Source organism: Electrophorus electricus, chromosome 8 (assembly GCF_013358815.1).
Source record: "Electrophorus electricus isolate fEleEle1 chromosome 8, fEleEle1.pri, whole genome shotgun sequence".
Lineage (NCBI taxonomy): Eukaryota > Metazoa > Chordata > Actinopteri > Gymnotiformes > Gymnotidae > Electrophorus > Electrophorus electricus.
In genome coordinates this window covers 18,999,493-19,022,132 of record NC_049542.1, presented here as the reverse complement: position 1 = coordinate 19,022,132, position 22,640 = coordinate 18,999,493, and the positions used below count along the sequence as shown (strand labels likewise).

The window sequence follows — 22,640 nt, the reverse complement described above, 5'->3', positions numbered from 1 at the left end:
TAATGATTAGATTGCCATTGCTGTTATATTAAATGTCATCATGTGCTCTGTCAGCCATGATGTTGAGTCTGACAGTGATGTGAATGGTGTTAATGTGAAGCCTCTCTGTGTGAGTGTGTATGGGTCTCATCGTGGCAAGGACAGATCCTGGATAACACCTATGTAAGATTCTAACTGCTGTGGCTGAGCCCTGGTGGCCCCAGTTGAATCTTGCTTAACTTTAGAGCTTATCTTGCATTTTATGATGATGATGATGATGATTGCTGGCAAAGTCTTAAATAAAAAAGGATGTGAACTATAATAGTTAAGCGTCATGTGAGTGAGCAAAGAAAGTGAGAGGTTTCATTCTATTGTCCTTCCACATCTCTCTTTCTTTCTCTCACTGTCCCTCGCCCTCTACAGTGTCTGGCCTCCACTTTGTCTGGCAGCATGGAGGTGTCACCCAGACATGCGAGTGAGTGTAAATCATCCATACCTTTTCCACCATTATTATTTGCTCACTTTTACCTGCATAGAGATATAGTTGTCAGCAATGACAGCAGCTAAACATAACCTCAATATGATAGAACCTTGTAACTGTATTTAAACATGTTGTCCATATAATGTTACTACAATGATGTTTATGTTGCACACAGTTACTTATAGTTTACATATTGTTTACCGTGTGTAACATAATCATCAGTGCAACATTATTGTTGTAACAGAATCATCATTGTAGTGACAGTAAGAACAGAATTGAGTGTAATATAGAAAGAATCCCACCATGTTCAGACCAAGTGTGGTCTTCGGAGTTTGTGCCATAGTGCAGAAGCTTGGCATCTGTGCAGGTTCTCCAATGGCGTCAAGCCCTTCACCAAGTCAAGAGGAGAATGACAGCAAGCAACTCTTGGACCTTGGGTAAGCTACAGTTTTCATGCTGCAGCTAATTGTCAGCTGCAAGCTTCATTCTCACTGCGTTCTGGTGCAGCATTTAGATAATGAACCATGTTAAGTGACTTTGTCCCATATTGTGATTGTGATATAAGCCATGTGGAGCCTCAGCTTGTGCTGCTCTGAGCAGGTTTGCCACGTCCTTTTAGGTTGGCTCTGCAACACAGCAGGGGTAAAGAACAGGAACCCCGAGGCTCACCTGGATACAGGTAACCCCAGCGTGCAATCACACATACCTGGTAACCTGCTAAACAGCCCTGCAACAGTTCCTCCTAAAAGTCAACTGTATTCTACTTTGTTTGCATTGTGTCTTAAATGTGAGGCTGCTGTTTGGGGCTCGGGTGCATGCTGGCACTGTGACTGGCAGTGTCAGAGAACAGCTGGAGCTAGAGGAGTGTGTACAGATAGAGGTGGCCTGACAGCTCAGCTCCCAACTAATACATTGTGTGCAGTTGACCTTGGTTGTCTGGGACGCATGTGCACACAGTCACTTACACACACACACACACACACACACACACACACACACAGAGGCTCATTCATATAGTTTGTATAGTTATAAATATGCACCAATTTCTCATCGATATAGAACAACCTGCTGGTTCACCAAGACAGTCAAATGTGCAAATGTGCCTTGCTACCAACACAGAACATCAGGTCAGTACTGAAGAAGAAAGTAATCATAATGGACTGTGCTGGACATTTCAGCGATTTAACTTTTGATTGTGGATTTTGATTGTGGATTTGTATTAAAGTCATAACGTAAAAGCTGAAAACTGATTTTACTGGGGAACAGACCTTCGGCCAAAACAAATATATGTATCACAGGGAAACATGAACGCTGGAGATCTGAACTCCTATTCATAGTGACCTAAGGCAGAATGAAAGCTTAGCAGCCCTAACGATGTAACACAATGTGAGTTGACAAGCTGGGAGGTGGTGTTCTGCTCAGATCCGCATGTGCCGTTGTATGCCACGGGTGTCACTAACTGTTGCTGCTGCGCTTCAGTAAGCTCTACCAGCATATCTGCCCCTCCCCTGTGCCTTTGTGTATGCTTCAGTAACCTGTCTCCTTCCTCTAGCTCCAAGGAACCATCCTTAGAGAATAGCCCTGAGAAACCAAAGAGCAAGGTATGGGTTTTCATCATTCAGCTCACCTGAATGTGCAATATACTGTGTGAATGCTGTATAATGAGGTCTGCCATATAGTGGTATTAGTGGTATTGCTGAGAGTAGTATTAGAGTGGTATTTACTGATAGTGGAAGAGTGGTATTAGTGGTCTTTGCTGATAGTAGTATAGTGGTATTAGAAGTATTTACTGATTGTGGTATATTGGTATTAGAGGTATTAATGATAGTGATATAGTTGTATTAGTGGTATTTACTGATGGCCTCCTTTTGGTTTGTTGTGTCTGTTTGACAGAGATCTCGTATGTCCATGCTTCTCCTATACATATTACTTGGTATTGTATCACTATCTCTCTCTGTACCTTTGCAAGCTGCCAACTGTTTCTCCCATTCTTTAGAACTATCTGTCATCTTAGTATTGCTGGGGACGGAATATTCAGTAAAGTATTATTCAGTAAGGTTTTCCCAGTAAAGACTGAAATTTGAATTTTATTCTTGCTACATTTGACCTCTTATAATCTTAGTAAATAAGAAAGCCTTACTGAATCTCAAGATGTATTCACAATGAAACTCTTAATTGAGTACTTCAGCCAAAGAGCCATGTTACCACCTACACTGGGTCACAGGGGATATTTAGAACACTGGAATGTGAATGTGATTATTTAAAGTAATAGTGCACGCAGTATGCTGAAATACAATTGCTCTGAAATAAGATGGAATTGAAATGCTTTATCAAAAGCTCTGGGTTTGCTGTGCTATTTTTTTTATGCACAAACGGTGTGACAAATTGTATCTATTTTCTGAAGGCATATAAGTGAACAGTATGAGTTGAGGAGCAGATATCCAGCCTTTTCTTTCAGGCCTCCCAGATGAAAGGGACTCTTAGCATGCTGACATCTGAAGAGGATGAGAACTAACACCATGCTTCTCGAGCAGCTCAGCATTTGTTTACCAAAGAAAGATCAGATTAGATTAGTCATAAAAGCAAAGGGCACCTAGATTTTAATAATAATTCAGCCTTTTCGTATGAAAACATCTGAAGAATCATCCCATACTGGTACTTTGGGTCATGTAGATTATCCTGTGGATTATCCTCTTGCTTTTCCTGTTGATGGAACAAATTAATCAGCAATTAACTTTCACAACGCATGCAGTTTGCTTAGTACTTTCATTCTATTAGTAACTATTACTAAAGCTATATCACATGAGAAGGTTGTGCTGTTATACTGAATATCAGCACAGCTGTGATTATCTTTAGCACTCAGCTGATGGGTTTGTTCTGTCAGATAGTTGGCACTGGCCAGTTTTTTTGGATTTTGTTGGATTCTGACGAGTTAACATCAAAGTTAGCTACAATTTAAGATAGATAATGTTTGTTAAAGTCACAGTTAATAGAACACTACAGTAAAGCGGATTGACACAGGTATAGTTCAAAGTCCCAGTGCTATCATATAATCTATATCAGCACTCATTTTTTTAATCCAAATTACTTGGTAGGCACTAACTGTTGTATTTAATTACTCCTGGTTCTGTTATTTAATTTTAACAAATACAAATGACTTTCTTTAAAGATGGGTATTGATCATAGGGCCAAAAAATATCAGTAGGCTTCTTTGAGTCACTGAACTTTCCACTCACATAATTAGAGATAATAAACTAAATCAACATTCAAACTGTAACCAATTTCCTGACAATTATTTGCGCCCCAGTAACATAGTCACGGGGGAGGAACAAACAATTGCCTGTTCAGCTATTTAACTCCACACCAGAGGCTACTGGTAGTGTGTACCAGCTGTTGTATCTGCTGTGCCTTGGTGCTAATGAGATGTCATGCCTGCCTCTCCCAGGGACCAGCTGGAAAGGATGACCTCAGCATCAGTAGTGCGAGCTCGGTGGAGATCAGCGATGTGGTGTCAAAGCCTAAGCTGCCTGGCCGCTCACACACACTGGTGGTGTCGTCAGGCGAGGTAAGATGACTCAGAGGTTATCTTCTAGGATGCTCGTTTAGTGAAATGACTGAGCTGCAGTGTGAGCCTTACTTCTCTGCACAAAGAATGTTTTTCCCATTTTGGCCAGTAGATGGAGCCAGTAGATTTTTTTTCTGCATATGCTTGTGCTAATAAAGTCACTTTTCCTGCTGTCTTTTGTGCTGCACTTGTCAGAGTCTGGAAATGACAGATGATGAGGTGAAACATTTTTATCAAGGAGCTTTGTTTGCATGTCTGTTGTCATGGTCTTATTCCTCTGTTGTTGTTGCTGCTGTTGTTGTTTTCACCTTTTCACTCATGAAAGAGACAACTGAGTATACTTTTAAATATAGGTTACTCAAGACCGATACTGCAAAACACAAGTTCTTATGTTTGTGTGTTTGGTGCAGAACCTGGAGGAGGAAGGACAGCTTGTGAAACACCACCAGTGCAATGTGTTGGACTGGTCGTGTCAGCAAGTGTCTCACTGGCTCATGGGCCTCAACCTGGAGCAGTATATCCCTCAGTTCACTGCCAAGAACATGGATGGAGAGCAACTCCTGCTACTCAACGGCACTGCCCTCAAGGTGAGTAAAAATCCAGTTAGTGCATCAATTTGGCATCGCCTTTGCGTCTTTACGTTCAGGGTATGTGTGTGTGGGTGTGGGTGGGTGTGTGTGTGGGTGTGTGTGTGGGTGTGTGTGTGGGTGGGTGTGTGTGGGTGGGTGTGTGTGGGTGGGTGTGTGTGTGTGGGTGGGTGTGTGCAGGCTCTGGGTGTGGCCTCCTCTCAGGACCGGGCTCTGATTAAGAAAAAGCTAAAGGACCTGAAGGTCCTGATGGAGAAGGCCTGCAAGAACAGAGAGAAGCTGGAGAAGCAGCGTGAGAAGCTACGCAAGAAAGAACAGGAGCAACTGCATAACGAATGCTCCAAAAACAGCATGTCCTCTGGACCATCAAAGGGCCCTACAGAGTGATGACACTATCCAGCCTTTGAGATTGTTCTGGCATTGAAAACCATTAGAAGAAGAGATGAGTCTAGCATTTTATGGGGCTCAAATCTGGTGCCCCCTCCAGAGCCTCTTTTCAAGAGGAACTGCTGCCGAACTGCCACTGGAGAAAATTAAACCAAACAGTCCTGAGAAGGATCTCACTGTCTTCACTTTAAGACTTTTTATGTTTAACTGTTTATTTCTTCATTTTAGAACAGTTTGAGATGTATCTGTGTATTTTTATTTACAGCTTACAAATGTCTATTTATTTGCGTTCTGAGAAAACTATAAATCTTTGAAGACCAAAATGTGCAGTTTACTCTGTGCAAGAAGGTATTGTGAGATCTCTTGACTTGAAGCACAGTCATAATGACAGTATTGCTGTCACAGCTTCACCAGAAAGCTGCTAGGATGCATAAAAGAGCCTACACAGGCAAACTCACTGGAATACTGAAATATTACTTAATATTATGAAAAAACCTTTTCAGGTCACAGACCTAGAAGTTACAGTCAACCTTAGGGATATTGTGTAGGCTACATACTGTATTACCCTATCAGTCTGCTGTTTCTTTCCTAAACCCTTCAGTGACTTCTCAGTATTCGAGTGAAGTAGAACTGTTCTACTCTCAAGAGCTCAGAACCTCTTACAACAAAGACATGATGTGGAAAAATCAATTAGAAGTCTGAATATACTATATAGCCACTGAGTATCTAAGAGAGCTGAGGACTAAATACTCCACAAACGAGTGACTGGATCACTGACATCCCTTGCTGCTTCTTCCTCACCGCTTCCTGCTTTAAGTCGTGACGCTGACCTGGAGCCACCGTTAGACCCAAGTGCTGCCTTTTGAGCTGCTGTATAGATTTTGTACAACAGAGCAATTCTAAGTGTGTGAGAACACCCCTGAGCCATCAGGCATCCCAGGGTCATCGAGTCATTCAAAAGCCCGCACTTAACACACACCTGTTATCAACAGCTGTGATGTAGTTATTATTTTACTTTCTGGTCCTTCAAGTGTGTTTTTTTTTTTTTTTTAAACCTCCTCCAGCCAACTACAATCTTGGCCCTCTCACACTCACTTTGGTCAGTAATACCTAAACACTGTAGGGATGCAGCATTAAAAGATTTTTAAAAAGTGTTTAAAAAAAATGAGTTTTATAAAATTCACTATGTAATACTATGAACAACTATTGCCTCCATGATTCTATTGTGAATTTATTTTCAATTGTACATAATAGTAAATAATAAAGTAATTTCTATTAAATGTGCATCATACCCATTACACCAAAACTTTTAATTGCTTATTTCATGAGATGTAGCTTGGTAATTCATCTTGTGTGGGTTTTTTTTTTACTGCGAAAATTCTAGTTTTACACACTTGTTATTAATATTTCTACATTTTTGTAATGATTTCCAACCTGATCTTGAGTGCAAGCATTGTATCACTTTGTTCTCCTGTAGTTATTCTCATGTTTACATTTGAATGAGTGATTACATCAGTAGCAACATGAGGGCAGCTTCTATCATTACTGACATTTGGTGCAGTGTAGAGCACCAGGCAGTGCCTGGTTAACATTTGGATTGGTCATTAATTTTGCTATGTTACAAATGATTTTCATACAATAATAAGTTTGTTTATTTTTCAAATATAAGTAAAATTTGTAAATCAGCTAATGTAAATTATTTACAAATTATTATATTATTACATTTATGCCAAAAAGTGAACAATATAATAATAGTATTAAGTTGCAAAACAGTTTCTTTAGTAGCACAAAATGACTATAAAAGGTCATTGTTATTCTTTAAGTCTCTTAATTTTAAATTTTTCGGTCTAACTATCTTGTCTCTCCACTTTGAGGCAACGGGTAAAAAAACTGCTATAAATTTTTATCTGAGCTGTCAGACAGTAACATGCCATGACTTTTATATGTACCAGTTAAAAGCAATAGATGGACTTTGAATGAACTTTAAAGCCCTTGGGTTTGTAAGGATGGACTGCAGGGTCTGCCTCTATTATGAATGTTTACATGTGTGGGATAATCACAAGTGACGGTACTACTGCTGGAGGGTTAATGAAGAAATATGCAGTACTGCAGCAGTGTATGCATGTTCACACTCTCCGTTTCTGATCTTGTATTACATCACATTTCTGCCGCACAAGCAAGACAGCTGACGATGGAAACGGGGTCTGCCTGGCCACTGTCTGTGCTGCATCTGTGTTCCATGGTAGCGAGGCAGCTTACTCCAGTCGTCCCAGGGAAAGCACAGGTAGTGAAGGAACAGACCTGCGGTGGAGAACGCATGTGCTAAGCAGAGCTTTTACGCATGTGTTTTACTAAGTCAGAGCTGCATGAAGGACCCTATGTTGCCATGTGTCCCCCTTCAAAGTTTCAGGAGAGTGATATTTAATGTCACATTTCTGGTCATGAAAGATTACTGTGTCAGTCATGTTAGCCTGTAAATACATCTCCAAGTGACCCAAATGTTTAGAGAAATACAATGAAAATTTATTCCAAAATTTGTCTGATTGTTTTCCTTAAACTGATAATAATATAGGAAAAATATTATACTGTATCTTTTATTACAAATGGCTTGGCATTCAGTTAACAATGTTCTGGTATGATGAGGACAATACCATGAATATATCAGTTAAGTTATCAGAACCAATTATCAAATTTTAGTTTTATTAATACATTTAAATCAAGACATCATTATTCAAATAATTAGTATCACATTTAATTTATATTCACATTATATTTTGTGCTTTTTTAGGACCTGTTTTTTTCAAGAGGTGTGATGAGCTGTAGAGTTTTAAGTCAATTCAACATTGCTTACATTGGAAGTGTTGACCCACATAGGTTCATAGAGTTTTTGTTTTACATGACACTAGGGACAAAACATCATGGTATCTGGAGGTACTTGTGCCTATTCCAACTGCAACAGAGCACTGAAGTCCCTCAGATTGTGTGATTGTGTGCATCAACATAGTGAACCTGGTGATCCAGGTGTTCTCAGATTGAGGTCAGGCGAGTGAACAGGCCAGGGAAGTCCCTGTCATTTTCCAGAAACCACACATGCACTACCCTCGCAGGGTGAGGTGGGGCATTATCCTGTTGATAGGATAATGTTGATCCTGTTGATAGTTACTATTAACATCAGGGAAGATCATCAACATGTACAGGTGCACATGATCTAGGATTGCCAAGTACCCGTTGGCGTTCAGACCTGTACACTGCCTCCCCCACCCTGTGTTTGGCCCACAGTTGTCTCTTGGAGGTGGTTCTAATGCATTTGATGGCGTATACGCCACTGTCTATCCACTTTATGCAGCACAAACCTGTATTCATCCGAGAAGGCAAAGTTTTCCAATCCTCCAGTGACCAATTATGGTACTCCCATGCAAACCAGAGGAAATGCTGACAATGAACATTAGTTAACATTGGTACATTAACCATGTATCTGCTTCACAGTCCCAAGCTTAACAGTGTTAGCTCAGTGGTGATCCCTGACATTTCCTCATTGCTCCTGTGTTAATTACAGAACTTAACTGGTCCACTGTGGAGCATTAATTGCCCTGAACTACTTGCAGGAGTCTTTGTTATGCTCTGGTATCAATGGCCTGTGGGGCATCACTTTTATGCTATGTACACTCAATGTACATGCAGACCATTCTCAATACACCTTTGCTACAGCAGTTCCAAAACATCCCACAAAGTTATGTTTCCGAGATGCTTAAATTGCTTAAAGTTAATGCTGGCTCTAATAGAAAGGTGTCTACAGAGCTGTCAGAGTACCTATGCTGACTCTTGTCCACTGCTCTGTGTGTGTGTGTGTGTGTGTGTGTGTGTGTGTGTGTGTGTGTGTGTGTGTGTGTGCTTGTGTGTTTACCTGGGGAAGAAATGGCACCCAGGATGCACTATGGAAAGAAGGCAAGCTGGTGGAGGCATTGTAATGCTCTAGGCAATGTTCTGCCAGGAAACCCCGGATTCTGGCATTCATGTGGCATTCATATTTTTACACCTACCTAAACATTGTTGCAGACCAAGTACACCCCTTCATGGCAATAGTATTCCCTTATGAAAGTGGCTTCTTCCAGCAGGACAATGCATCCTGAAATACTACAAACATTTTTCAGGAATGGTTTGAGAAACAACACAAAGAGTTTAAAATATTATACGTCATATTATACGTGCTGGAAATATACGTTCGAGCCATGGAGACCCACTCTCGCAATTTACAGGATCTGCTGTTAATGTCTTGGTGACAAATACCGCAGGACACCTTTAGAGGTCTTGAGGTGTTTTTTAGGAAGGTGGTTTTAATGTTATGGCTATATAATAGTTCATCATGATGTAATGGCTCGATGACCACAGGAAAGAAGCAAAATAGACTAGTTTTCTGTTAAGCCCTTCTTTTAGCATTACAGCAAATGTTAAGTCCTCTGGATTCTAAAATAATTTCTAAATTAATAAGTATAGTTTCTAGTCAGTGCCTGGTACATTGATTGCACCACTGACCCCAGTGGCTTAGCTGTTTCTTAATTCTGTGCTCTATAGCATACCCTTGGAACAACCGGATAATTTTTTTCTTGGCTATGAGTTATATGTCAAATTCTATGAGGGCTTTGACTACGTGGTCGTATCATTGCAATGCCTAGCTTCATGCTGACTTTTCCCTGTCAGTCTATTAATAGCTGGCCTAATTTAAATCTAAAGAGTTAGTGTTTCACATCCCCTTGTTTTCAGTCACCGGGAAACACACCGGGAAAAGAGATCAAAGACACTGACAAGGCGTTGTTTTCACGAGACTCGTTGTCTGTAGATTAATTATACTTCCACTTCTCTATGTTAGCAGTTGTGTTTTAGACTATGGAGGAGCGCCATTTATCTCGCGCGGAAGCTGTGAAACTCCTGAAGGCGAAATTCTTAGAAGCACTGCAACGTAACGACGCAGCCGAGGTGGAAAAACTTCTCCGTACCACCAACATTGACATAGATACGGTGTTTGATGTGGAGGACCGCAGCATGGTTCTGGCCTCATATAAGCAAGGTAACATCCGGTAAACAACAATGAACTGTGAAAGACATTGTAAGAGTATGCACGTTTCAGAGCGAAGTGGATGAACCTACCACGGTGTGGCGCCACACTGTTCTCGAGACACTGGCTCTCGTTAGTTTAACTTTGCGTCCTCACTTTGACCCAACTCGGATTTCTATTAATAGATTTTTCCTTTGTTGCTTCGTGAAATCCAGACATTGATATCATTATGAGGAGAAACTGTTGACGTCCATACGCTGTGACAAAACAGCGAAGTAAGCTTTCCTTGTGTTTTACAAGATCTCGTTATTTCCCGCGTTTGATTCTAGGTTACTGGTTACCAGGCTACAAGTTGGAGTCGTCTTGGGCGATGGGCATTCATGTGTGCATGATGTACAACGCTGTAGAGAGTGCCCTGGTGCTTCTTCAGAAAGGGGCGGCGCTGAACAGAAAGCCCAACGGCAAGACTCCACTGCACGTGGCCTGTGAGGTCTCTCACGCGGACTGCGTGAATCTGCTGCTGAACTGGGGGGCAAAAGTCAACAGTGTGTCGCTGAGCGGACACTCCCCACTGCACTATTGCATCACGCCGGAGTCCGTGGCCTGTGCCAAGCAGCTCATACTGAAAGGTGTGCAAAATGCATGGCTATACTGTCACATCCAAAACCGCTCTAGGAGCATACCACAGAACCATGGTCATTTTTGGAGAACCACTGCACTTTAGTTACACTACATGACGTGCAGCATATATATATATATATATATATATATATATATATATATATATATATATATACACACACACAGTCATAAACCTGTCATGTTAAAACATGTTTGCCTCAGTGTTAATTGAGCCCTGCTGACCTGCAGACCTCTTGATTCAGGAGCCGAGGTAAACATGCCCAGCCAGAACACTGAAGAGGATACTCCACTGCACACAGCCGCACGGTTCGGCATCTCCGAGCTCGTGGCACTGTACACCGCCCACGGTGCCGATGTGGATGCAGCCAACAGCCACATGGAGACACCACTGATCACCGCCGCATTCTGGGCCATGGATTCACGCGAGCAGACGTACAGTGCCAACCACCACTTGGTAAGCCGCATGCTGCTGGACTACGGTGCCGACCCCAACCTCCAGGAGGAGGACGGGAAGACGGCCTTGCACAAAGCCTCCTGGAACTGCGACCATGTGCTGATGCAGATGCTGCTGGAGGCAGGTGCCAAGCCCAACATCATGGACATGAATGGCTGCGCTGCCCTGCAGTATGTGCTGAAGGTGATGCAGGTTCGGCCGTTCGCTATACCTGAGCGCTGCTTCCAGCTGCTGCTGAACTATGGAGCAGCCAAGGCCTACCCGAAACAGTTCCACAGGGTATAGAAAGGTTTTGACTTATTTACTAATTTACCTCTTAACAGCTCATAACAGGGACTGCTCACTGCTTATATGACTGGCTCACTAATATCATTATGATGTTATATACATTTGGCTTAGTAAAGGAGCCAGTCTAAGTTTGTTCTAAAACATATTAAGTAAACCGTGTGCTTTTGCTGTTAAATAGGTGTTGCAGAATTGCTATGACTATCCCAAGGCAGTGGAAGTGATGGGGAATTCCTATGAACGTCTCATGAAAACCAACAAATGGAGGTCAGCTATTCCTGATGCAACATACAATGTAAGATATTGCATAGTTTTTATGTGTTCTGATGTTAAAACAGTGTAGTATCCCATTTTATTTAGTCCTTAGTAAGTGTGTGATATTATACTAACTACTAGAAAATGTGCCTGCCACAATGTTATATTTTCAGATGATACACAGAACCACAACAGCCTATAACAGATGAAATAATGTAAATAATAAATGTTATAATGCAACAGCTTGTACAAGTACCTTGACTTTCAGTATTACCATTTTATCTACATGTACTGTACGTCTCCCAGGTCATCTAAACTAAACAGGCCTTGTATTTTCTTTCCTCATCAAGCGTCACAGCGAGTTCTACGACTCCTTGTTTGCTGTTTGCACCAACAGTCCACGTACCCTGCAGCACCTGGTGAGGTGTGCCATCCGGATAGCAGTGCATGGCCACTGTGAATCAGCCATCCAGCAGCTATCACTGCCGCTGGCGATTAAAAGATACCTGCTGTTGGAGCCTGTAGGGATCATATACTAGAGACTGCGCTCTGAAAAATCAAATTGTGCTGCCTCTGCAAATGCAAATACCCCGGCTGCAAAACTCAGGCTCTGTTTACATTATTGTATTTCTTCAGAGGAAAAAGGATGTTTCCAGTTTTTTGTGCTGACCCATATTTAAAATGATATTGAAATGGTTATGTTTACTTTTTCTAAGATACTGGAAATATTACTGTTAGGTTCATGTATGAATTTCTTCTTTCAAGGAAATACATTCATCAAACAAACAAAACCATGTTGTAATGCACAAGGCAGTGCATGAGATGAGATGGCCATTGTTAGCAGTGGCACTGAAAAAGTGAATAATGTGTTAGTAAGAGAAAGGTCAGGCCCCAAAATAGAACCATACACTTTCTAAAGGAGGTCTGGTGTCACACTCTGTCAGTGTGCTCCTGATGGCTGATGGAAAAGCAGAACAGCTTGTTCCTGCATTCCATGTGGCTGCACTGGCCCTATGCCAGAACCAGCCACTCTCTTCTGGAACACAGGCATGTAAGGGAAGGATGATTGGAAGGGTGACACAGAGAAACATTTGGAGAGAACACTCCACCCTGGAAGGGCCTGCAATGCATGCACAGTGCATTGCTATGTTTTTAGCAAGAGTACCAAGAATCTTTCATGCAACATATGAACATTCTTTTCATGTATTTTTGTTGTTTGTTTCAGGGGGTATATACAGTTAGAGATGGTCTTGGTGCCAAATCTGCGTGCTAGCCTTCAAAAGTTTGGTTTATAAGAAATAATTATTTGGGGGTAGATATTTGGGGTATAAGTAACTTACATGTTTATTATAGCTCTGGTCAATATACACAAATAATGTAACAAAACCACAAAACTATTTTCCTTATTTATTTTATGTTTTAATAGAATCACAATCAGTTGTGTGGAAACACAACCAGCCACTTCAAGAAAGCAGAAAGCAATGCATTATACACAGTGAGGTGAAGAGATAAATAGGAAGTGATCCTATAAACTCTTTGCTACAACAGCATAATGGTTCCTGCCTTATGTGATAAGTGTCATGTTGCCATGACTACAAACACATACTGAGGTATGAATGGAAGGACTGATCATTCCAACAGTCCAAGGTTATAATACATGTAATGTTCAAAAGAAAATTTATATCTGAATCTGACTGCTAGTTTGATCTCTGTAAAAAGCAGAAACGCAATGGCACATTAGTAAAACTGGAACAGCTTGGCAGTGGCACGTAGTTACAAAGTATGAAGGAAAGTGATTCCCACTCTCTTCTAAACTAGTTACAGAATTGAATGAATTGTGCTTGAAGAAGCAAGCATTGCCCTTGCAAATCCCATGAAAATGCTACACTACCGCAGCCCTTTGAGCAGCATTCTTCAGAGAACCTTGTGGGTTATTTCAAATAAATCATACACAGCACTCTTGGAATTCACAAACAGAAAAATATGGTGTGTGTTCATCATCCTGAGAACATGTGATTAAAAATAAAAATAAATGTTGTTCACCCTTAGAATAATATGAAACAGAATATAATGTTGGCACTTCAGTGTTACTGTGTTAACATTTATAACTTAAAAAATGACAAAAATAGCTTTAAATGGAAGCAAAGCAACTGTTCCATAGTTCTGCACCAGCTTCAAGCCTGTGCAGATGAAATGCTGTTTGTAAATGATGAACTTACAGCAAGTTGTTCAGTCACTGCATTGTTCAAACAAAACACTTGAAATTTGTAACTTGGACACAATGACCATATATCGCAAAGTGTGGATTCACTAAAGTTTGACACAATCAATCAGAATCAGAGCTGCCTTGGACACATGCAACACTAATTAAAGATATAATTATATTAGACTGGCCCTCATATTCTATGTTTAAAAAAAAGTTCATTTTGGGTAATATAAAACAATGCCCATTTGTTTACATTCTGACATGATTATGTTAAGCAGACAGCTAGTGGAAAAATACACAAAAGCCTTTTTGTTTGTTTCAGTATGCTGGTCATACTGTTCATATTCTGTGTCTTGCATCAGTACCTTATTGTACAGTACATTTTATAAGCACATGTCCCATATATATAAAGCCTTGAAAAATGGAGTCAGACAACAGAATGTAAAACTACACATTTCTGAAGTAAGTGGCATGCATGGACATCTCTGCATACAATCAATAATTAATTTATTATTTTTAAAACAAATAGTATGGCAGTAAGGCGTAGTGTGAGAGTTACAGCAATGAAGATATAAATGTCCATCTTCTATTTCTATTCTGTCTGCCATGGCCTGGCTCTCACCTCACACACTGTAATCATACTTTCCTAGTTTCTTGGGTTCACTGCTGGGGATGCACCAGTCGTCTGCCTCTGTGCTTGTTTGGTAATGCCTGAGGGCTGACTTGTTGAAAACTGGTAGTCTCTCCACAGATTCAGAGGATAAAGCCTGGAAGCCATGCGAAATGAGGATAACCAAAAGCAAGAGAGCAAATATAAGACAAGAGTGTACAGGAAAGCCATGCACACACAGGTCATTACACCTTCCCAAAGAACTAGACAATGGCAAATGGAGTCAAAATGGATTTTGCAACACTGTCTGAGTCAATGCAGAACAGTGCTGGTTTTGCTTAAAGCCACATGTTTGCACATGCAGCCCATGCCTTCAGCTGAGTGCATGAGGCAGAACTTGAGTTGGGGGGTGTAGCCTTCTATGTGGCTCAACCCCCCTGTGATGGAACAGAACAGAAGGCTGGCAGGCAGGCAGGCAGCCAGGAGTCACAGAATGTTTATTTAGTGTTTATTTTCTACATTAGGGACTCACTAGTATAAAACATTAAGGTGTTTATATTCTACATTTTGAGTTAGTTATTGCAAAATTCTCAGGAAACACATGGGAAACTACAAAAATGGAGAGTTGATATATGCAGAAAATAGACATCTTAGGTTACTACTTTTGTTAAAGACAACTTTCTATAGATAATAAAATTCAAATATAGAGCACATAGAGAAAATGTGTTTACCTTCAAATATATGACAGCTGATGTACCATAACCCTCCATAGAATAGAGATGGAGGTCTCCCTGGAAGTACCTGGCGTACAGGCGAGAGATGGGAAGCCCATAACCGAAGCCAGCCTGCAGAAACACAGATTCACACCCAGTGTTACTTAATTCTGATCATTTACAACCTTGCTGAGTTCTGTTGAAATCAAGTTTACACTAAATCCCTATGTGGCAGAAAAAAATCTAAATACTTTATTCTCCAGTTATGTATTGTACCACATTTGAATGAAATAAAGGTGGCCCCTCTCACCAGAGGTGCATTGCGAGCAGTGTCAGTCATTGGGCTTGGTGCTGTGGAGTACATGTAACTGAAGAGGCGCTCGATTTTCCTTAATGGCACACCACCTCCTCTATCCGACATCTAGAATAATTAGCAGAGTCAGGCCTGTACCAACGGATCGTTAAACTCTCGAAATCTTGCTATCCCGAGTTAGAACCATGCTAAATCCCCTCTTTATCCAGGACATTCTCATTCTTCAGCAAAACTAGGAGATTCAGGCCCAGTTCCATGTAGGTATACCTTTATGGTCAGGTCTTCACTTCCCAGAGCAACTCTAACTTTGATTGGCGGAAGATGTGTGCTGTTCTCATGGGTTTCTACAGTTGCTCTCATTGCGTTCTGCAGAGCAGATAGCAAATATATAAAGCCAGTGGTGTGGAAAAAAGAAAACACTGTATAACACAGTACACTGCAGACATAAGATGAATGATCTCAGAACCTATCTAAATGTCTGCTGCCATATAAGTACAGTACAGATGCTCTGTATATGCTCAAACTCACTGTACCTTGAAGAGCTCAAAAAGCATGTGGTAAAGATGAGAAGGCACATAGACAATACTAATAGGATCATTGGTTCCTTTAGCTGCAACACAATAGAAAGCAGAATATAGCAAAAAGTCATTAAAAATGTACTTAAGTACACCTGAAATCATGATTTATTTTAGGCCGCTGTGCACCGATGGCAGATTAGTGCACCTCTGCACTTGACTATATGGCATGTTTTATGTCTAATGTGTTAGGTATTAGAAATCGATCTAACTACCTGCTGGTCAGTCCTCAGCTCCACCCTGCTTTAACAGGCTTGTCATGCCCCTTTCCTAACTGAGTCACGAGGCAAAACTGTACCAGGGCTTCAGGTCTACCCAATTGTGTACAAAGAAAGGTGTTGGATTCAATTCAGCTCTATATAAATATGGTCCAGACATTATGGTTCTATTACTAAGTTTCTCGGCGCCATCATAATGATGAACAAGGGATTTGTGGAAAGACATAGAGTAGTGCAGTCTTTTTCCAAAATTAAAGAACCATGCTATCTATGGTTAACACTTCTATAAAGTCAACCATTTTTAGAGAAAATTGTATAGAATTCTCTTTATGAGGCTGAAACTTTTTCCAGAGATCACCCCTTCCCACACCCCATCACACATCCACAGACTAGCAGAAGTTCAACATGCCTTTTCAAGCTCTACACAAGGTATCAAAGATCAGTCCATGCTGACAGGGCAGAAATCACGCAAAGCCAACACAAATACAGACAAACTCAAATACTGGACGCAAAGGAAGGGCTTGCTTACAGTTCACTTGTATCGTCACTTCTGGAGATGTCAGATAATACTGGTCACAGAGCATCTTGGAGCTCTCAAAAGCATCTACATGGACAGAAGAAAGAATGTGTGGCTGATTTAGTGTTTGGACGCAGAAATAATATTTATTCACACCCATATTATACATACAAGAAGATCTAATCAGAAAATCTACTACTTTTTTTCCTCCTTTTATTTTATACTTCACTTTCAACATGTAAAGCACCCATAAACCTTTTTAGTGTGCCACACAAATAAATAAATATTTACTATAATAGATTCATTAACAGACACTGGAATTTGTAGCCTCTGAAGTGTATCTGATGTTCAGTGCAAAAGTGTGAACTATGTTCTATAACAGACAAAAAAATGGTGCCTCAGATTTATGACTTTACCTCAGTTTATATCTTGAACTCACATTACTTTTTTCTTGTCACCTAGGTGATTTCATTACCTTTCACGACCTCGACTACATCGCAGTTTGGGTCAATGCTGCCGATGTGCTTTGGATGGGCCGGGTTTGTGCTCCCACTGAAGATCAGTGCTAAAGGTAAACATTGTTTTATTAGCATGTGCTACTGACAAAACTGCAAATATTGACTCATTCCATGTTAACCAGTGAAAAACAAATAACAATAGGTGATTTGGGGCATGCATGCCTGCTGGAATTCATAGAAAGTGAACTGAGTGCAAGTGCCAAGAATCAAAGATATAAAAAGGACTTAAAAGCTCTCAAATATTTATTAACATCTGGATTGTTCATACACAGCAAGAAGAAAGACTACTTTGGCTTACAGTAAGAGACCAAATTATACATCTGTTCCAAAGCAGCATGGCAACATGGAGGGGCAAAGCTTGTCTCTACTCACTGTGCTGGTTCATGAGCATGCGAGTGGAGATGCGACTTGTGTAGAAACGGTCCAGGAAGTACTGGACATTTTGATTGGTGACTGGGTCCACACCAAAGGCCTCCTTGTACTCTAGTACCCCCTGAGCCATGGTGGGTACCACATTATTATGTCTGTTCCTCACATTGATCAGGGTCTCTGTGAAGCTGAGTGTAGATGGAGTCGGTTAGTGCAAGCCAGAATCAGAGCCATGCAAGCAGATTTGCACAGGCAGAGTTCTGTTAACACCACTTAACATGCATCTTAAACTCACTTTCTCAAAACCTTCTTATCATCAGGGTCTTTTTCCAGGAAGTCCACAATCTCTATCAGACTCTGTGCATACCTGGTTTAAAAGGAAAATCTGGTTGGTGAGAGTGCAATGAAGCTCAGTGAAGAGATGACAATGTGAAGGAAGATGAACCATGGAGTGCCAACCAAGACAATACTTAAAACACTGGAACAGTCATTGTGCTTTATTGCCATCATACTTTTTAACTTCAGCATATCAGAGTTGGGACAGTAAATGTAACTTAACAGTGAGTTGATGATGTGAGTTCTCTCTGTTGTCTGTTTCATGACTGCAACCTGGCTGGCAGTAAACAGCCTTATTGTGGTTAGGCTAAAGCCATGTTATGTGCATCACTTGCATGAAGCATGCTTTGTAAGAATACACAAAATTCAACCACAGCAAACAAGGTATGAAGTCATGACTTCCACTGTACTCAGGCCAAAGTAACATGTTACTGTTACTTCCTGCTCATTATTGAAATGTTTCTTATGAATGCTCCATGTTCTCCTGCCAGCCGAACAAAACGTCTGGTTCTCTTGCTAACACAAGCATGTAAGCACACTTGCTAACACAAGTAAACGTGAATTGAATTGAATTGTGACTTTAGAAATGTTACATTGCAATCCCACTTGCATACACATAACACTTAAGGATTCCAAAAATGAATAATTTCTCATAAACAAAGCATTTCAATTAGTCAATAAGAAAGCACTGAAAACGTAACAACAAAAATTGTCCATCAGTCCAAAACAGCCTAGATGTAACACAGCCATGTCAGCACTGTGCTAAATCAGAGGTTTAACTTTGATTTCAGAGGGTACATGGCTGAAATGCTATTTTTGTTGAGCACTGATTTTCAGTGTGTTCAAAGGTTAAACCAAGCTAAATAAGCTGAGTATAAAACAAGAGCCATGACCCGTTTTTGTAGAAATCACCCTGTCTGTTCTGTTCCAAGTGCTGTTCCTTCAGAGCTTTTTAATTATTTTTAATTTTCCAGTTGGATCAAGCCACAAACCACAAACATGTACTGGTACATATGAGTCATTCAATCTTTGAATTAAATGACTGTTTTTATTTCTAACATTGGCCCAGAATATTCAGAAAAACGTACATAACATATTCTACAAAACCTGATCATTTGTTGATAAAACCCTAAAAACTGTGCAAGTTGTGCTTTATTTCTGGGCAGAATAACTGAACTCCGCAATTATGAAAAAGATAGTAATTATAATAATGATAATAATAATGTAATAAATAGCCAACCTCCAATGTCGCATGATCTCATCTTCCAAACCCCACGCAATATGTAACAGCTTACATCATCAAATCAATGGCTAAATCGGCAATGATTCTAGAGAGCCATGGCTGCATGCCTCACAATTACCATATTTGAACAAAAACTGCTGATAGTTTGACACTTTAGAGGTCGCCATATTTAAAGTGGTGCTACAGACATTAATTTGGTATTGTAACACGGAGGCTTTAAGGCGGATGCGGGGACGAGTAGTGTGGAACACCAACATAAGTTTATTTGACATTCAGACACGCACACTAACAGAGGCAAAAACCGACAATACAAACATGTAAACGACAGACCTTTATACATATGATAACAACACAATAAGGAGCAGGTGTGAGACACAAGGAGGGCGTGGCCACATTGACAAACACACACATGCCCGGAGACGTTTGGGGGGAGAGGGGCCGTACCGTGACAGGTATGCAGTTACATGGATGGAAAAATGTACCTTATACCCCAGTGCTCAGTGAAGCCTGTAAAATAACTGTACTGAACAGTGTCTACAATTTATATATACACACAATCATACAAACACTTCCAGATGCAATAACTTTAAAATACAGCACAGAAAATCCTTATCTAATCCCTCTCAGTGTTGTGTAAACACAGTGCTCACCCAACTATAAACCTAGGTTTAAAGTTTCTTTTGCCAGAGATTAAAGAAGCAATGCAAGATCAAGAATACAATAGAGCCTCAAACAACATTTATACAAGAAAAAAGAAAAACACAGTCCATAAATGGGGTCGTACAAACATTTTAATGTTGGCAAATCTATATTTGGAAAAGCTTAATGATCACCACTTGATTTTAAAAATGCTGTCTGCTCACATATTTTCATTTAATTTTATTTCATTGTTTTATGAATCCTTGCATATTTACTTCATCAGTGTAATCTGTGCACATAATTTCAATGAATTCCAGTCTATCCTCAGCCAGCTAAACTTGCAAAACTGCTTACATAGTTTAGCTAGATTATTTAGTTTTTTATTATAAAACTGTGTTTAGGTTATTAAAATTTACACTACACCGTCATGCTGGAACTATCTGACAATGACCCTGATCCAAGTGCTAACACATTAGCTAAAACTTAAAACCACACATTGAATCAGACTTGTCATTAGCAGCTTTGTTAGGTGGGTGACAAGCACAGATTTAGAGAGTAAGCCTATTAAGGATGTACTCTATACAACACCAAGGGAAGACAGCATTTCATATTTTCTTAATCCTATCTCAGCTCATCCAGTTTTTACAAAATACTAGTATATGGTAAACGTTTTAATCAAAATTATGGAAAAGGACTTTTTTGTGCTTATATGACCACATAAATCATTTACGGTCTTCATTTGATGTTGTAGGCATATGGCCTTAGGTACACCACATGTCTTAGATTTAGTGAAGTCTTTACAGTATGATAAACGAACAGTCTTTAACAGTCTGGGACTCATCATATCTACAGCGTTCCGAGTTCAAAATCTTTACAGCTACAGCACAGACGTGGAGGTACACGTGAGGGCCACGCCGCACATCTACAGAAGCACAGAAACAGCGGAGCTCACCAGCTGTGCAGCAGCTGCACAGACGGGGTACTGATGAGCTTGTCAGGGAGGAAGTCGATCTCTTTCATTATGTTTGCCAGCCTAACGGGAAGCTCCTGACGGAGAAACTTAAAGGCGGTTTTCTCACAGGCATTGGCAGATCCTGGTAAGCATAAAAATGACAAAAAATGCAAGCATCATGCTATACAGCTGTATGCCTCCTTCCCCCATTCCAATCGTGTGGATACGTGCACAATGTAGGCATTAATAAAACACTACACCCCCACTACTCAGAAGACAAAAACTAGGAACAGTTATTGTGTTTACGTTTGTAAACGGTCTGTTTCATAGTTAGATCGAAAGGTTAGAATCCCAGAAAGGTTTTTCTCAACAACTCGAAGCATAACTTTACAATACATAACTTTGGTTTGCTTTCTTATGAGTGGCAAAAACCACATGCGCAACTGTTTACAAGCTTGCACTCTTTAACACGCGCTCAATTACTCGAACACAATTGACATTAGAATACTTTCAGCCACGCGCACGGCGGGCGTGCGGACAGTTAGTTAGCTAACGTTAGCTAGCTAAGGTTTTTGTCCGTATAAAAATAGCTACTTACCAAAATCTATGAACTGCTTCATCGAAAGCGGTGAAGGAGAGAACTTAGAAAACCTATCCACTTGTTTCGGTATGTTTAACTTCGATGTGTCCTTCAGCAAAATATGAGCGAACTTCATTTTTATTTCAAATCCAAATCCGAATGACTGGTGTCCTTTTTGTCAACAGCTTAGTCTGACAAAGGCAAACCTATGATTAGCACACTAGGATAGCCACTTACAACAGTAAAGTGGAAGAGACTAAAAAAGAGAATTCTAGCTAGCGATCTAGTTTCTTAGTCATAAAAATTAATGTAAGTTGGGCCATCGAGAAAACGTTCCACAATCTTTTCCAAAAGGCTATGCATTTCTAACACCATTGACCTCAGTGACTCCTAACTGAAGTGGAGTTGCCGAAATGTTTTTGTTCAGTTTGACATTGCCTTCAGTTGACAAGCCGAGGGAGGAGTCTGCTGTTATATATCCTTGCTTCTAACGTGCAAAAGCGAAGATATGGCTTAATGCCTGTTTATCACGTGTTGTTCAAAGGCTGAACCATAGACTAGTTTATGGTTTGAACATGACCGTGACCTGGTGCTTCTGTAATACTGTTTATGTGAAAAAGTCACTTTTTACTTGGCACATGCGCACTCCTAAATTAGAGCAAAGGTCAGAGCCTAGGACATAAAAACAATTTACATTAATGAGACATCTAACATTGTTCTGATGCGTAAAGGCAAGACTTTATAGTAACGCCACCTTATTAGAAACACATTATAATTGTAAGTGTCCAGTTATTGCCATGAGAAATTTGTGTTAGCCATTCTCTAGAAATGCTTGTCAATGGCCAGAAGCGGACCACAGGTCCAATTTTGGCAGATTGCCACTGACACGTGTAGAAACCACAAGAACACAGCCTTGCCTGATAAAGTTGTACCACATCAACACCCACAACCACAACAATGTCATGTCAGGTCTGTGATAACAATGATCCGACAACCAAATAATATGCTATTAGGAATCTTGTTGTTAAGGTCCTGCGTTCGTAAAATGACCAGTGATGAATGGGTTAGAGGTGAGTGGAACTGAGCTTGTAATCAACAAGATGTAAATATAAACTTAACTGCACCTACAAGATAAATGCACGGAATAAAAGTAACCAAGCGTA

At 40.4% G+C, this 22,640-nt stretch overlaps 3 protein-coding genes and 1 long non-coding RNA gene across 10 annotated transcripts in view; 2 read left to right on the top strand and 2 right to left on the bottom strand.

Moving 5' to 3' along the window:
• The window catches only part of ppp1r9a (protein phosphatase 1, regulatory subunit 9A), a 38,970-nt gene extending 32,687 nt beyond the window's left edge, over positions 1 to 6,283 (top strand). For 4 of the 5 annotated variants that reach the window (XM_027012068.2, XM_027012069.2, XM_027012070.2 and 1 more), the window contains exons 13-20: positions 403 to 454; positions 828 to 897; positions 1,080 to 1,139; positions 2,013 to 2,061; positions 3,906 to 4,025; positions 4,221 to 4,244; positions 4,436 to 4,612; positions 4,793 to 6,283. In XM_027012068.2, the coding sequence (XP_026867869.2) occupies positions 403 to 454; positions 828 to 897; positions 1,080 to 1,139; positions 2,013 to 2,061; positions 3,906 to 4,025; positions 4,221 to 4,244; positions 4,436 to 4,612; positions 4,793 to 4,999 (759 nt within the window). In that variant the 3' untranslated portion in view covers positions 5,000 to 6,283. The remainder of the gene's footprint in view (positions 1 to 402; positions 455 to 827; positions 898 to 1,079; positions 1,140 to 2,012; positions 2,062 to 3,905; positions 4,026 to 4,220; positions 4,245 to 4,435; positions 4,613 to 4,792) is intronic. The other variant, XM_027012071.2, reaches the window with a different exon arrangement.
• LOC113578678 lies at positions 6,035 to 10,422 on the bottom strand. Its single transcript, XR_003410787.2, has 3 exons — positions 10,145 to 10,422; positions 9,040 to 9,133; positions 6,035 to 7,300 (listed from the first exon to the last, which is right to left on the bottom strand). It is a non-coding gene; the product is annotated as an uncharacterized LOC113578678 (long non-coding RNA).
• asb4 (ankyrin repeat and SOCS box containing 4) lies at positions 9,774 to 14,265 on the top strand. Of its 3 annotated transcripts, none has more exons than XM_027012090.2 (5): positions 9,774 to 10,064; positions 10,382 to 10,681; positions 10,937 to 11,331; positions 11,615 to 11,728; positions 12,039 to 14,265. In XM_027012090.2, exons 1-5 carry the CDS (start codon positions 9,884 to 9,886, stop codon positions 12,225 to 12,227), a joined length of 1,179 nt encoding a protein of 392 aa, XP_026867891.2. In that variant the 5' UTR covers positions 9,774 to 9,883; the 3' UTR covers positions 12,228 to 14,265. The 3 variants fall into 3 exon arrangements, with proteins under 3 accessions (XP_026867891.2, XP_026867890.2, XP_026867892.2); XM_027012089.2 differs by having other exon boundaries at positions 10,937 to 11,427; XM_027012091.2 differs by having other exon boundaries at positions 10,937 to 11,427; positions 11,615 to 11,700; positions 12,039 to 12,193.
• pdk4 (pyruvate dehydrogenase kinase, isozyme 4) lies at positions 13,084 to 21,971 on the bottom strand. The gene is made up of 11 exons (XM_027012092.2): positions 21,496 to 21,971; positions 20,898 to 21,039; positions 18,023 to 18,094; positions 17,731 to 17,915; positions 17,316 to 17,405; positions 16,853 to 16,927; positions 16,064 to 16,140; positions 15,798 to 15,896; positions 15,528 to 15,638; positions 15,236 to 15,349; positions 13,084 to 14,661 (listed from the first exon to the last, which is right to left on the bottom strand). Exons 1-11 carry the CDS (start codon positions 21,611 to 21,613, stop codon positions 14,518 to 14,520), a joined length of 1,227 nt encoding a protein of 408 aa, XP_026867893.1. The 5' UTR covers positions 21,614 to 21,971; the 3' UTR covers positions 13,084 to 14,517.
• Positions 21,972 to 22,640: the final 669 nt, after the last annotated feature.